The sequence below is a fragment of the Balaenoptera borealis genome, assembly GCF_965194805.1.
Source record: "Balaenoptera borealis genome assembly, chromosome: 5".
NCBI classification, from domain to species: domain Eukaryota; kingdom Metazoa; phylum Chordata; class Mammalia; order Artiodactyla; family Balaenopteridae; genus Balaenoptera; species Balaenoptera borealis.
The window spans coordinates 18,841,470-18,858,238 of NC_138862.1; the positions used below are offsets into that span (position 1 = coordinate 18,841,470).

Genomic DNA, 16,769 nt, shown 5'->3' on the forward strand with positions numbered 1-16,769 from the left:
CACTGCTCCTGAGGCTGCATGGAGAAATTTCCCTTTTTCTTCTTTGTTCACACAGCTCCTGGGGTTCAGCTTTGGTTTTGGCCCTGCCTCTGCATGTAGGTCACCCTCAGGTGTCTGTTCCCCACCCAGACAGGAGAAGGTTAAAGCACTGGCTGATTAGGGCTCTCTTGCTCTCTCAGGCCAGGCAGAGGGAGGGCTATGGTAGTCATAATTGGAATGCAGGGAGAACCGGCAGTAGCAGAGGCCAGGATGACATTGCAACAACCTGAGGCACGCCGTGTGTTCTCCCAGGGAACTTGTCCCTGGATCTCGGCACCCTGGCAGTGGCATGCTGTACAGGCTCCCGGGAATGGAGGTGTGGGGTAGTGACCTGCGCTTGCACACAGGATTCTTGGTGGCAGCGGCAGCAGCCTTGGCATTTCATGCCCATTTCTGGGGTCCGAGTTGATAGCCACGGCTCACATCCATCTCTGGATCTCACTTAGGCGGTGCTCTGCCTTCTGTGGGCACACAGGGAAGGAATCCCCTCTCCTCGCGCACCCCAAAACAATGGTCTCTTGCCTCTTCGGCAGGTCCAGACATTTTCCTGGACTCCCTCCTGGCTAGCTGTGGTGCACTAGCCCCCTTCAGGCTGTCTTCGCACAGCCAACCCCAGTCCTCTCCCTGGGATCTGACCTCTGAAGCCCGAGCCTCAGCTCCCAGCCCCCACGTGCCCTGGCGGGTGAGCAGACAAGCCTCTCAGACTGGTGAGTGCTGGTCAGCACTGATCCTCTGTGCAGGAATCTCTCCACTTTGCCCTCTGCACCCCTGTTGCTGCACTCTCCTCCGTGGCTCCGAAGCTTCCCCCCTACCCGCCCCCCGTTTCCACCAGTGAAGGGGCTTCCTAGTGTGTAGAAACTTTTCCTCCTTCACAGCTCCCTCCCCAAGGTGAAGGTCCTGTCCCTATTCTTTTGTCTCTGTTTTTTCTTTTTTCTTTTGCCCTACTCAGGTACATGGGGAGTTTCTTGCCTTTGGGGAAGTCTGAGGTCTTTTGCCAGCATTCAGTAGGTGTTCCGTAGGAGTTGTTCCACATGTAGATGTATTTTTGATGTATTTGTGGGGCGGAAGGTGATCTCCAGGTTTTACTCCTCCGCCATCTTGAAGGTCTCCTCAGGCTCTTTTTTCTTTTATTTTGGTCCAGTTTTATTGTGATATAATTGACATACAGCACTGTGTAAGTTTAAAGTATACAGCATAATGATTTGACCTTCATATATTGTGAAATAATTTCCACAATTTAGTTAACATCCATCATCTTATACAGACATAAAAAAGAGGAGAAAAGTTATTTTCCTTTTAACGAGAACTCTTCAGATCTTTCTTAAAGGTTCTTGACAAGAGGAAAAAGGAAGAATCTTTAGGTGATGCAGAAAAAAATTGATGAGGCCAAGCAAAGAATTTGGACTCAAAAAAAATGTATACTCTTAAGGAGCTATACAGACCTGAGTTATTCTAACCTCCCTGGCTCTCAGTTTTATCACTCATACAATGAGAGACTAAATGACATCTAATTGCCATCTCAATTTTGAAATTCTAAGATTCTACTATGAAATATGTCAAAGTGAATATTAGTTTCTTACCAAAATTACTTAAAAATTACCACGTTTCATAACATTACCACATTAAACATTTTGTATAAGGATTTTTTTTTCATATTTAACCCTACGCAACACTTGAGGAGGCATTTGACCAAGGCTATCAAATACATTTCTTCATAGGGTGACCAGCAGTTAAAACAGGACTGTCTCAGTTTTACAGTTCAGAGGCCTATGTCCCAGGACCCCCCTTGATCACCGGCCAGCCAGGAAGGCTCATCACCCTACATCATCACAACACTATACTAGTCACTCCCTTCCACCACCTCCATAGCTCCCTTCTCCTACAGGGATTAGTTCCTTCAATTGTCAGATTCAGTCCGAACCAGTTACTGATTCGATCTCAACCAAGAAAGACCTTCTATAAGGAACTATAATCTAGAATTGTCTTGGTTCTGTTTCTCAGCTGCCATTTAATGAGCCTGGGAGAACCTTGGCCAGCTGCTTGCCCACTGAGAACTTGTTCCTGTATTGGTGGGAAATCCTGCTATAACAGCCTGACCTCTCATCTGTGGCCTTGACAACTTGCCATGCCCTTCTCCCACTCCCATGTGGGAGATGTACCTGCCATTTGTATTCCTTGATGAAGGTCTGAACCTTGAAATTTGAACCAATTCAACTTTCCACCTGGTAGTAATAGATGTGAATCTCACTTCTACTCCTTTCATTTCTATGCAAAAACTCCCAGACTGGGCTGCCCTCTCACTATCCCAAACCACCCAAACACTCCTGAAAGAGAATCTAGGCCAGCCCAAATCTAGCTAGATGGCCATATCCCTATGAGCACCATAATTTGTGCCAACAGCCATCTTTGCAACCATCCTTGGTTCCTCTCAATCCTAGTTTCCCTGTTCTCCCACTAGCTTGCATTGTTGGAGGTTCCAGTATGAGGTATGGAGGTTCCAGTCCAAATCATGGCCAAGCTCACCCACAATGGGATATGGCCCTGTCATTCTAAATGAGTCGAATTTCTCATATTCGACTCCTTCAGCTTGAATTTACTGTTGAAGGGACAGGTGATGCTAATGCTTGAGGCTCTGCTCCTTGCCCACACTAGTACCAACTCTGTCTCAGCATCGCTGGAGCACAGCTACGGAAAGGATGACGTCAGTAGGAGAATGAGCATACTAACCCATCTCAGCCTCTTCAAATAATTGATGGCCACCTAGAATTTCACGCAGTCTTTTTAATATACGTGGATTATATTACTTCAACACAGAAGAGTGTTCCTCAGAAAGAAATCAGGATCTTCAGCTTTAAATGATGTTTTCAGAGGATACTGGGGAGGAATCAGATCTGCTGTCAGCTGTCAGTCAATAATCCAACCAGGAGTATTGTCTGAATCTAATTCACTCTTCCTGCGGGAGCTCTTCAGTCCTTAGTGGCAAGACCCAGGAATAATGAGCACCAGCTGAGTGAGCAATTAAGACCCCTCCCCCCACCACTCCCACCCTACGGTTAAGGTGGTGGCCATCTTCCAACCTTTAGGAAAGTAAGATCCTCACTCTAAGCTGAGACATGGACCCCACCAAAGGCCCAGTCAGATGTGGGAAGGAGAGGAAAAGCATGAAAGTTAAGTATTGTTCACTGGCCCTTTCCCCAAGAGTAGTTTCAGAGGATGGGATTCAAGTGCCTCAGAAAAGGGAAACATCTGACGTTAAATAGTGCAGAAGACCTGTGCATACTACCTGCAGGTAGGGAATGTCATACAGCTTGGGAAATCCGGGGGAGAACAGAAAACAGACACAGAGGCAAATTAAGTAGCAACAGGGAAGTGAGCGATCATGGGGCAGGAGGCCAAGAGCCGCTGGAGCTGGAAACTGCTGGAGAGGCAAGTTGGCAGCAACTCTGGAAAAGGGCAGCAGAGCAGAAGGAAGAGACTAAGGGAACTAACCAAGTCAGAGCAGCAGCAGCTGAGTCAGGGCAAAGCCTAGTCCTGTCTGGACAAGACAAAGCCAGACTGAGGCCGAAAGAGGTGTCATGGAGGTGACTCATGAATGCAACAGTTGGGAAACCATGGAGATGGGAATCAGTGGGTTGGCTTGCCCATTATGACTTCATTGTTAAAATTCTTGACAAAAGGCACACCTTGTTAAGTTCTTGTTCCAGCTATTCTTCACTATAATCGTTGCTTTCCAAATGCCAGAAGAATCAGCGTGTGAAACCTCGTGACCAACCAGATATTTAAGTAGTCAACTAATACACATCCAAGACTTGTATAGTCAGGGACCATGGAGGAAAAAAGTGATTACAATGACCTGCACCTACTGAAAATTTATACAGAATCTGAGAGTGATGAAATTGGCCAAACTCACTTTGCTCAATAGCACTCACCACTGCCATTGGATTTTGGGTGTGTGAGATGGAGTACAGGACAGGCAATTGGCTTAGAAAGAGACAGTGTGTTTCTCTACTAATCCTCCAATTACCTACCCACCCATCACCCCTTCCCCCCACCCCCCGGCCAAAAAAAAAATCTACATTGGAATAAGAAACCCTGAATCAATAGTTAAGAAACCAAAGGTCAAGATAAGAATATGCTACTCATAAATTATAAAATCTTAGACATTACCTAAATGCTCAGGAACTCAACTGCTTTATCTGTAAAATGAGGGTGATGGTGCTGCTTTCAAAGTGGAATGTGAAGAGGGTAAGGTACTATAAATGTACACTACAATTATGACCATATAGAGATAATAGGAGAGGCATTTTTAAATTTCTATTTCGTTTCCTTTCTTCCTTATTTCTTTTTTTATTTCTCTGCCTGAACAGACAGGGTATATTCTACTTTCTGACTGAAGAACTTTCTAATTGTCTTCAAATAAGATAAAGTACAGAGAAGCCAAAAGGAATTTGGAACATCAGGTTTATCAGAAATGCTATTTATTGTGGGATGAATTGGGAGATTGGGATTGACATATATACACTAATATGTATAAAATAGATAACTACTAAGAACCTGCTGTATAAAAGACAAATAAAATAAAATTCAAATATTCAAAAAAAGAAAAGAAATGCTATTTATTAAGAAGGATTGTTAGATAACGTCTGCTTACTCATCATCGACAGAGGATTAGCATCAGCTCAATAGCACTAAGACATCACCAACAGCCCTTCCTCTATGTTTTCCTTCCTGTCCTTTCCTCATACATCTTACTTTGTTCTCCCTCCAAAATGGTGTCACTTTCCTGATTTTCAGCCAAGTAAGTCTTCTTGTCCTCGTGTATAGAATTTAAAGTCACTTGATTATACACGGAAACATTGTTAAAATAAACTTTGTTTTAAAATGTCTACATAATACAGTGACAGCGTCTATTATTTGTCAGAGTCTCCATCTGATGGAGACAATTTCTGAAGCCACTGGTCTGGCTTTTTAACTTCCTTTACCCTCTAAGAAAAGGAAAGGGGACAGGGGAAAGTGAAATAGAGAGAAATTGGAGAGTTGGAAATATTAGCAATAATTTAATTTAGAATTCGAAGTTGCCCTGTGCTATGAACTGAATATTTATGTCTCTGCCAACATTCACATGTTGGAACCTAATCCCCAATGTGATGGTATTTGGAGGTGGGGCATGTAGGAGGTGATTAGGTCATGAGGTTATAACCCTCATGAATGGGAGTATGTTCTCTTATAAAAGAAGCCATGGAAAGATCCCTTGCCCCTTCTGCCATGTGAGGACACAGTGAGAAGGTGCCTGTTAAGGAATCAGGCACTTAACGGACACTGAATATGATAGCACCTTGATCTTGGACTTCCAGCCTCCAGAACCATGAGAAATTAATTTCTCTTATTTATAAGCCACTCAGTCGATAGTATTTTGTTATAGCAGTCTGAAGGGACTAAGATATCCTGGAATCCCTCCTCTCCTGTATCCTCCACATCCAACGGGTCACTAAACCTATTTTTTAAATATATTTCTATTCTAGCTCTTCCCTCTTTTATTGCCATTTCTCTATTCCATATCCTTGTGATCAGAGATCTTATAATACTCTTTTAACTGGTTCCTTCTTTCTGCCCTTTAATCTCCAGTCCATCCTCTAACTGTCATCAAGCTTCTCTGTTTAAAGACCTCTGATGGTTCCCTATTGCTTACAGTCTGACATCAAGTCTCCAGAGCCTGACCCCAGATCAAACATCTAGTAGATCTGTCTTAACACTTTTCCACCATGTATTCTTCTCTTCCATCAGAGTGGACTATTTATAAATTATCACCACGGTGTGATTTTTTTTTAAAATGAAGGCTCATAAAAAATCATTTTAGAACAATCAATCTTTTGAACCCTGAAGATTAGCCTTTCATTTAAAAGGTTCTTCTTTTCAAGAAATCACTGTTTTTCCCATAGAACTTAGACCTGGGGAGAAAAACATTACAAATCTAAATTTTAACATACTGATGTGGTTGCAGATTTCTTTTTATTCTTTCAACAAATATTTACAGAGTGTCCATCGTGTATTCTTCTGTGTTTGGTGCAGTAGACCGAGTGAATGGTCACTGTCTACTGTGACTATTAAGGAATGCTTTGTAGAAGAAACAGAAATCCATCTAAGGTCCTGTAAATAGCAAGGAAAAGGACATTCCGAATGAAAAAGCCACAGATGTACACGTGTACGGGGAAAAGGTTAAAGAATGACATGGTTATAATGGGCATAGTTTGTTAGAGAATGTAAACTCAAAATATAATACCAAGGTCTAGTGCCACCTAAACGTTAAGGAATTTTTATAGACATTTTTGGAGATAAAAGTCATTATCATCTGACTGGAAGGGGATAAAAAATAAGGGTAAGCTTCATGATATACATGCTCAATGGATCACTTTCAGCACCCAGGCACGGCAGGGCTTATTGTGCAGAAAAATTTTGATAGAGCACAGGAATGGAGAAAGATGAAACAAAAGGAAGGAGCACCCCAGAACTGAGATGTGTGTCAATATTTTTGAGTATTTGGATCTCAAACAAAATGATAGGTAGGCAAAATGGTACCATTGAATAGGCCTTTCGATGGCATCTTTTGCTATATCTGCAAAGAGATACGTTGGTAATATTAATTTTTTGTGTTTGACTGACTTACTGGGTCAAACCACTTCGGGTCTTTTAGGATTGGAGTTGGGTTTCAGTCATAATTTATTTGGATAACATACTAATTATTTATTCTCATACTACTCTTGGAGTAGCAGAGCATATAAAATACTGTTCCGAAAGAGTTGAGGAGCAGAATCGAAAGTCCAGAAATAGACTCATGGATTTATGATCAGTTGAGTCGCAACAACTTGGGGAAAGGAGAGTAGAGAGCACAGCTTGACAATAAAAATGAATGACACAGTCAAAAAAGTGGGTAAATCTCAAAAATAGTATGTTGAGTGAAAGAAACTAGACACAAAGGAGAACATGCTGCATGATCCTATTTATATGAAGTTTAAGAAAAGTCTAATAAATCTATAGTGATAGAAATCAGATCAGTGTTTTGTCTGGAGTTGGGAGGAAGGGTGGAGACCGACTGCAGGAAGACACCAGGGAACTTTCACGGGTGATGATAATATTCTCTATCTTATTTGGAGTGATGGCTACAAGGTATATCAGTTTCCTAGGGCTGCCATCATGAAGAATCACAAACTGAGTGACTTAAAGAAGAAAAATTGATTGACTCACCATTCTGGAGGCTAGAAGTCTAAGATTAAGATGTCATCTGGTCCCTGTTGCTTCTGAAGGCAAAAAAGGGATCTGATTCAGGCCTCTCTCCTACGTTCTGGTAGTTGCTTGGCTTGTGGAAGCATAAGTGCAAACTTCACATGGCATTCTCCCTGCGTGCATGCCTCTGTGTCCAAAATTCCCCTTTTTATAAGGTTACCAATTATATTGGATTAGGGCCTACTTAATTACTTCAATTTAACTTGATTACCTCTGTAAGACACTGTCTCCAAATAAGGTCATATTCTGAGGTACTGAGGGTTAAGATTCCAACGTATCTTTTTTTGGGGGGAGGGCACAATTTAACCCACAGCACATGGCTTATACATTTGTCATAAGTCATAGAACTGTACACTTAAAATGTGTGCATTATATTGTATACAAATCATACATCAATAAAGTCAATTTTAGAAAAGCTTGACATCTATGAAATTTTTTGTGGTTGTTGTTGAGAGTTATGTTTTATTAGGCAGAAATTTTTAGGACTTCAAGCCCAGGAGGCAGCATCTCAAGTAACCCTGAGAGAACTGCTACGAGGAGGCGAGGTGGGGAGGCAGGATATACAGGAGTTTTGCAACAAAGGTCAGGTAGTCCGAACATCAAAAGATTATTGTTAATTAAAGAAAACCAGATATGTCAAGTTAAGGAATTTAGCGCTTTTCTATGTATGGGAAGATGCAAGAGTCTGGGCTCACTGAAATCATTCCTTTGATAGGCACCTCAGTTATCTGGGACGAGTATCCTGTGTTTTCACATCCTGAGTTTCCTCAGGGAAATTTTTGACATCTGAAATGCATATTATAGAAGAGAACTCACGCTCTTCTCTCAGTACAATAGTGTGTTGTAAGGACAAACCCTCATTTTGTCCTGCCTTTTTCCCAACTATATTAAACCCAGCATATTAAACTCAGCAAAAAGACACCATCTGTGGGACTTCCCTGGTGGCACAGTGGTTAAGAATCTGCCTGCCAATGCAAGGGACACAGGTTCAAGCCCTGGTCCGGGAAGATCCCACATGCCGCAGAGCAACTAAGCCTGTGTGTCATAACTACTGAGCCTGTGCTCTAGAGGCCGCAAGCCACAACTACTGAGCCCGCATGCCACAACTACTGAAGCCCGCAAGCCCTAGAGCCCGTGTCCACAGCAAGAGAAGCCACCGCAGTGAGAAGCCCACGCACCGCAACTAGAGAGTAGCCCTCACTTGCCACAACTAGAGAAAGCCCGCGCATAGAAATGAAGACCCAACACAGCCAAAAATGAATGAATAAATAAGTAAATTTATTTTAAAAAAAGATACAATTGCCAAATGTTTCATAAGGAATATATATATTTTTAAAAAAAGACATCATTTGTCCCATTCATCCACATGCAGGAAAGTAACCAACTCTTACTGAATGCTGCTTATACCTTACATAACCCAAGTGACTTGCTGATGAAGAACTCACTCTTTTAAATACAAGGGTATGAATACAGTTAGACTCGAGGTAATGAAAACAGTAGCCAACATTTAGGATTCCAAAGGATTTTAAAACCCTTTACTTTGGTCTCATCAGTGGAGTGCAGTGTGGAAGAGGAGTACACCTCAGTGGAAAGAAATCTAGCCCTGGAATAAATCGGTGTGAACTTTAAAAATCCAGAAACTTGTAGAGCAGCGGTCCCCAACATTTTGGGCACCAGGGACCGGTTTCGTGGAAGACAATTTTCCACGGACCGGGGTCGGGGTGGGGGAGCTGATTCAGGCAGTAATGCAAGTGATGGGGCGCAGCAGATGAAGCTTCTCTCGCTCACCCGCCGCTCACCTCCTGCTGCGCGGCCCGGTTCCTAACAAGTGACGGACCGGTACTGATCCACAGTCCAGGGGTTGGGGACCCCGTTGTAGAGTGAAAAACCATCGTAAAAGCCAACAAAACTACCCTCTTTTTGGAGACATAGAGAGGTTAGTGCTTTGCCCAAGGTCACATGGCTACTGAGAGGTAAAACAAGAACTGGAAACCACATTTTCTGACAACTTGACTCATACCCTTTCCAAGCCCCTGCTCTGTCTACACTCAGTTCTTGTTATGCTCTGTGTGAAATGCAAAAGAGAGAAAGAAGAGTCTAACACAATCACCACAGAAAGGGGAGGACAGAATTTCATGTCCAAGAAAGTAAAACTCTAATTTCTTTGTATGATAAAAATGCAAGAGTGGAAAAATACAATACTCCAAAATTGAATAAATCATCTGTATATGTCTTTATTGTGGATATGTAGTTTTTCCAGAAATTTCTGTCATGACGAGTTGATATGTAAAAGCTTGAAAAACACAGATAATTTTGTCTTAAATGGTTCTCCACCTACAATTTAAGTATATTTGTAACAGTTCATATCTTTGGTTAATTAAAACACACTCATATTTTCCTTTCAATGATAGAAAGTTCTTTGGCTTTAAACCTAGCTAAGTCGTAGAGAAAGAATGTCACAATCATTTTAATACTTAAAGCAAAGTGAAATTATTTTGCCTCATTAAATAATATTTTTAACATTACAGGCATAGTTGTTGCAAAATAAAAAATTATCTGAAGATCCAGTAATTTTAAATATGATCTCTGTGTAACTCATGTACATACACATATATTTGTGTTCATTCTTTCATTTCTTAATTCATTTATTCAACAAAAATTTGTTGAGCACTTATTATGGGCCTGGCTCACTACCACAAGGTTTAAAACATAAAAATACAAAATGTTCTTTCTGTTTCCTTATCAGAAATAGTTACTTAGACCTTAACAACTGTTAGAGCAAGATAACTCCAGGCCATCCGTCAAATGTTTACCATTATCAAAACTCTCCCTGGAGGGAGTTGCAACTTTGGCTCACCTCACCAGCAGTAATTTAATTTTTCTTAGGTTCAAAGTGTTCTAAATGCCTCAGGCACAGCAGAGAAATAAAATAAGATCCCTGGCTCTGGGAAGCTTACATTCCATTGGAAGGAACAAAAATAAACAAATAAATATACAATATAACTTCAGGTAGTACAGAGTTCAAAGAAGAACAATAAGTGTAGTAGAAAGATGGCAAGCATGGGGGGAGGGGGGTGGTTATTCAAATAAGGTGGTCCAGAAAGTCCTCTCTGAATAGATGACGTTTGCACAGAGACCTGAATAAAATAAAAGCAAGCCTGTGTATATCTTGGGGGAAAGCCGTGTAGCCAAAGCAAACAGCAAGGGCAAAAATGTGGGTAGAAACATATTTAGTATGTTCAAGGAACAGCAAGGAGACCGGTGTGGCCAGGGTGCATGGAAAAGGGGGAGCGTGATAGAAAATGGCTTGGAAATGTAGACCCTTGTCTTTGTATTTTATAGTCACTGGGATGCAAAGTGTTTTGGAGGGTTCCGAGATAAGAACGGCATAATCTGATTGGCATTTCAAAAGATCACTTTGTTTTCTGTACGCAAATTAGGCTCTAGGAGAACAAGAGTGAGAGATGAGTTGAAGGCTTTTGGTGGCGGTCCAGGTGAAAGCTTTGACAAGGGTGATAATGATGAAGAATGGCTGGATTTTTGACATATTTCAGAGGTAGAGCCAAAAGATTTACTAGCATATTTGGGGAATAAGGAAAAGAAGCGTGATGGTTGAGGTTGAGTAACCAAGTAAGTGGTGGTGTCTTTCATTGAAATGGGGAAAACTGGAGAGAGGAAGACATCAGGCTTCAGCTCGAGGGCATTGGTAAGTTTGAGACACTCACTAGACATCTAAATGGAGATGTCGAATAACTGAACACTTGACTCTGGAGTTCAGGGAGAACTCCTGGCTAGAAATAAAGATTTGGAAACCACCATCCTATTGATAATTTTTAAAACCTCAGGATTGCATGAGCGCAACTAAGAAACGAGTGTTAATTAGAAAAGACACGGGCCAAAGACTACATCCTCAACATCCTATGGAACTGAAAGAGGAAGAGGAGCAGCAAAGGGTTCTGATAAGGAACAGCCAGGGGAGAAGCAGGAAACCTGGAGAATGTGGGATTCAGGAAGGCAACAGAAGAAAATATATCAAGATGGAAAAAATGATCAACTGAGTCAAAACTGGTGAGAGAACAAGGTGAGGACTAAACACTCATCCCTTGGAGTTAAAGATGGAGGCTAAGACCTTGTCAACGCAGAGGGCATTAGTGATCTTGGTGAACGCTAGCAACAACACCTGCACAGAGTAGGTGCGAGAGAGTACAGAAGGTAATGGTAATGTAGCTAACAAGTAGTAGAAACATTTCCCAAGAGTTTGGCTATAAAGAACAGAGATAGGCGGCAGTAGCTAGAGGAGAAACCCGTTCATATAGTCTAGATTTTCTAGTTATAACTATAAAATAATTTCTGCCCTACAATCAATGTAATGTTGGCGGGGGTTTCTACATGCACAGGCCTTTTCTTAAATTAGAAATTTTAATTTTCATAATGGCCATAATAAAACAAATTCAAGTTCAGGATGCACTTTTGATATTATCTGGAAATGTTCAGCAGGAAAAAAAATGCTGAGAAATGCAAAGCAATATTTAGGTTCATTTAAGCTACCCAGCATCTGAGGGCTCTTCTGCATCTCCCAGAGGACATAACCATTACCATGCACACCAAAACTCGGTAAATACTATTTAGATTGAATTTGACACCACCAAATCCAGAGAAAGTAAGGTTTAAAAAAAATACCAGAACAAAATATCTGAGGTTGCCTGCAGATAAGGTTCTGCCAGGAAATCTTAATGGTCATTTTCATAAAGCGTAGTACAAAGTCAAAGCAACTATGTGGGCAATTTGGATAAGATACATCGAAATAAAATCTGGAAAAGCTAGAAAAATGAAACCAAATCAACCAACTGAGAGAGAGGTAGATGCAGGGAATTTCTCTACATTTTTATTTTATCCTTTGTGTCTTGTATACTGGAAATAAGGAGTGAGTCCTTTTTCAAAAAGTTATATTAATTCTGCATATAATCATTTGAGTTTTTTTCTGAATCTGGCAACATTTACAAGATCACTTCCTTTAATTAAAATGATTTTGGCTGTGCCCTCTGGGTTAAACATCTCCTCTCTACGCACCCAAGACTCCATCCTCAGGAGACGAGAAAGCCTCATGTCCTCAAAGTGAGACCACCCCTCCCTGGCCTCCACAGATCATTCAGAAGCCCTGAAGGGGGTGTCCCAGGCCCCCACTCCTTACTACCTCTCAACATTCAAAGAATCAACCTTGAGGCCATGAGGATTCACCTAATTATGGCCCATCCCACTAATTATACGGGTCAACCCAAGAAACTCCAACTCTCCTAGGTGACCTTTCATCTCCTCTAATCTAATCTCCCAGATCTCGCCATATCCCTGGGTCTGTTTCAATCCCTGACTCTCCCCTGAGACTCTTCCACTGTGCCCTCTGGAACTCAAGCCAGACGCCCTCAAAACATCCAATCACTTCAACTCTCCGCAGGGGTTTTATTGCCCTTCCTAGTCTAACAGACACCTGGATCTCCCCGAGGGCATGCTGCCCCCCAAACCCTCTCAAGAGGTGGTTACTTTCTCCCACTGCCTCAGATTCTGAGTGGAGAGCTTGGGGAATGTCTTTCTTGATTCTCACTTCTACACGGTCTATCCTTCCTAAAAGCTCAGCTTCGAATTCCTCCTGTATCTCAAAAACCTTAGCGCCCAGCTCACTGTCATTCCCTCTCCAAAACTACCTCTATCTTTAATCCTAAGTGATTTTATTACTCATATGAATGACGTTCGCAACACCCCGGACTCTCGGCTCATTAAACTCCTCTCTTCCATAATCTTGATCTGAACAGTTTCCCAGCCACAGACTCCCCTGGTCATAACCCAGGCCTAGTCATAGTAAATAAATGCAACCCCTCCTTAATATCAATTTCAAAAATTATATTCTCTAACATACAACAATCCTGCTCCAATAAACAGTCATTCCTTTAACCCTGCCCCCTTTCCACTCATTCTCTTAGTGTCTTCCTTTTCCTCCTGACCCAAAACTTAAATTCCACTTCAATCATTGTAAAATCTCCCTGGTGAACAATCTCGATCCCTTGCTCCTCTCTCACTCTGTAATACATTTTTAGCAAAACTTGAACCCTGGTCAAGTTCATCTCTCTACCTTCTCTACAATTGCATCTCTGCAACTAAACATGGCGAGGGTAAAATGGAAAAAACATGTTGGTTGGTCTCATTTTAAATTCATGACTTCCAACTTCAAGTGGGTTCTGTTGCTGCCCCAAAATTATGCTACACTTCCTTAGACCACCCATACTCACATTTATTCAATGATTGTGAGATACCTTCTCCTCTCTCCTGAATCTTTGACACCGTCCCACCCTTTCATCACACTCCCAAATGATCAGCTCTCTTTTCACTTCACTGAGAATCTGTAAATCATCAGAAGAGAACTTCCTCAAGTTGACCCACCTACCATCATTGGCCCCCATACACTATAATTTTCTCCTATTACTATAATCAGTGATCCTTAAAGAGTGGTCCCCAGCCCAGCAGCATCAATATCACCTGGGATATTAGAAATGCAAATTCTCAGATGGACTCAGATCTACTGAATCAGAAACTCTGGGGGTGGAGCCCAGCAGTCTGCATTCTACCAAGTCCTAGGAGTGATTCTGACACATGCTAAAAGCTTGAGAGCCATCTGGGAAACATTTTTTTTAAATGTGTCTAAAAGTCCTCCCCCAGAGACTGTTTTTAAATTTTAGGGGATAAGAGGTGGACAACAGGAGTTTTAAAAGCTCCCCCAAGTGATTCTAATGGGCAATTTTGAAAACCACTGCTATGAATGAACGGTCCACACTCATATCTAAGGACAACCTCTCAACATGATCAGTAGCTTCCCCCACCTTTGCCTCCTCAAACACAATTCACCAGCAATTTCTTCTCTTCTCTCTCTCCTGAATCTTTGATTTTTCTTCTCCGCTAGAGCGTGCCCATCTCCCTAAAACATGCTGTTCTACCTCGTTAAAAAAAATTTCTCAACTCCACCCACTTCCAGTTACTGCCCTATTTTTCTACTTATCTTTACAGCAAAACACTTCTTTTTTTTTTTATAAATTATTTTATCTTATTTTATTTATTTTTGGCTGCGTTGGGTCTTCATTGCTGTGCGCAGGCTTTCTCTAGCTGCAGTGAGCGGGGGCTACTCTTCGTTGCGGTGCATGGGCTTCTCATTGCGGTGGCTTCTCTTTGTTGCAGAGCATGGGTTCTAGGTGCGTGGGCTTCCGTAGTTGTAGCACGCAGGCTTGGTAGTTGTGGCACATGGGCTTAATTGCTCCACGGCATGTAGGATCTTCCCGGACCAGGGCTCGAACCCGTGTCCCCTGTGTTGGCGGGCAGATTCTTAACCCCTGTGCCTCCAGGGAAGTCCCAAAACACTTTGAGTGGTATCTTTTTTGATACAAAACACTCAAGAGAAATCTATGCTAATTATTTCCAGTGCACATCTTTCCATTCCCATTCTCATTAAAACCACTCTAATCAGCTTTTCTCCCCACTACCCTAGGAAATCTGGACATGCTAAGGACACTAATGACCTCCAAGCTCCTTGAGCCAATGGTTCGTCTCAATCCTCATTATACTTGATTTATCAGCAGCAGCTGACACTGTTGATTACTCCCTCCCCCTGGAAACATGTTCTTCACTTTGTTTTCAGGAAACCATCTCCTCTTCGTGTTATTTTTTTCTCCCTGCTGTGCTGGCAGCTCCTTCTCTGTCTTCTTTGTTGATTTCTCCTTAGTGTTGGGGTGCTCCAGGCCCCAGTCTTTGGTCCCCCTCTCATGTCTCTCCACACTCACTCTTTTGGTGATCGCATCTCATTTAATGAATTTAAAGACCATCTAACATTAACATTTACAAAACTATTTCCTGGTAAGACCTTACTCCAAGACTCATAAAGCCATCTGTCTATTCACCATGTCCCAACAGACACCTTAAACTCAACATGTCCAAAACTGATTGCTGAGCTTTCCTCCCAAAACGATGCTCTTTCCAGTCTTCCCCAAATCAATCAACAGCAACTCTGTCCTTCCGACTAGGAGTCATCCTTGGTCCCTTGACTCCTCTCTTTTGCGCACACACACATATGCCATTCAGTCTGTCAGCAAATCCTGTTGGCTCTACTTTTAAATTTATTTGGAAACCCACCATTTCTTACACTCTCCATTGCATCCACCTGTAAACTACCGTCTCTCTTGCCTGAATTAGGCACCAGCATCCTCGCTGGTCTCAAGATTCCAGCCTTGTCTCACCACAGTCTATTGTTAACCCAGCATCCAGAGAGATACTTTTAAGATATGTCAGCCCTCATCACCTTTTCACACAGAACTCCCCATCAGTTCCCTGTTTCATTCACAGTAAGAGCTAAGGACTTTACAAGCCCCAACAATGCTATCCAATTCTAGTCTGCTGTTTCTCTGACTCATTTCCTGGAACTCCTACTCAATCACTCCTCTGTAATCACAGGGATGTCCTTGCTATTCCTCTTCATGTCAGCCATGATCTCACCTCAGAGCTTGTGCTGAGTGTCTTCAGTAGGCCCCTCCAGACCCTCTCCCCACCCTTCTCAGCCCTGCTCTGTACCCTGGAAGGATGAACTCCATGAATGACCGCAACGGTCCCCCTGGCCCTCTGCTTCCAGGTGGATTCAGCCAGGGCAGAGCACAGCAGAAGATCTGAAGGAAGGACGAATGCGAGGTTAGAGTCTCCTTTTCTCTCCTTTGCGGTGCTTTCTTCCTGCAGTGCTGGTGCAGGCACTGCATCCCTCAACCTAAGGTCACAGCTCCCATCAGGCAGACTCTCCACACAGCCTCTTATTCCGAGGTTCCCAAACCACTGCCCAGTCACCCCCTCAGGACTAGTGCCGATTATAGTGCCCACATCTCTAGCTTCGGGAAACCACGCTGTCCCTTATCATTTCCTTACAGCCGGCCCACAGTATTTTTTAATTGAAATATAGTTGATTTATACAATATTGTGTAAAGTTGAGTGTTTTATATATATCTTTTTTCTGATTCTTTCCTGTTATCGTTTATTACAAGATAGTATGGAGGGTCCTTTAAAAACTAAAAATAGAGTTACCATATGATCCAGCAGTCCCACTCCTGGGCATATATCCAAAAAAGACGAAAGCTCTAATTTGAAAAGATACGTGCACTCCAATGTTCATAGCAGCACTATTTACAGTAGCCAAGACATGGAAGCAATCTAAAGGGTCCACATTTTAAAAAATAATCACTTTTTTCAACTCTCCTCAAAATATCCAATTTGATTGTATCATCCGTCTCCTGCTCTGACTGATGCACGGCCTTTGCACTTGCTGTTTCCTCTGCCTGGGCGCTCTTTTCCAAATATGTACATCACTCGCCCCCAAGCCTCTTTCAAGTCTTCACTCAAATGTCACCATCTCAGCGACGCCCTCTCTGTCC

At 42.3% G+C, this 16,769-nt stretch overlaps 1 protein-coding gene across 7 annotated transcripts in view; it reads right to left on the reverse strand.

The window, feature by feature from the left end:
• The window catches only part of LOC309628709 (uncharacterized protein), a 309,465-nt gene that overhangs the window by 83,251 nt on the left and 209,445 nt on the right, over window positions 1–16,769 (reverse strand). Inside the window, exon 5 of one of the 7 annotated variants that reach the window (XM_082392004.1) lies at window positions 6,983–7,334. The exons of 5 other annotated variants lie outside the window; for them this stretch is intronic. In XM_082392004.1, coding sequence (XP_082248130.1) covers window positions 7,293–7,334 — 42 coding nt within the window. In that variant the 3' untranslated portion in view covers window positions 6,983–7,292. Of the gene's footprint in view, window positions 1–6,982; window positions 7,335–10,467; window positions 16,017–16,769 lie in introns of those variants that run through there. One more of the 7 variants, XR_014244645.1, reaches the window with a different exon arrangement.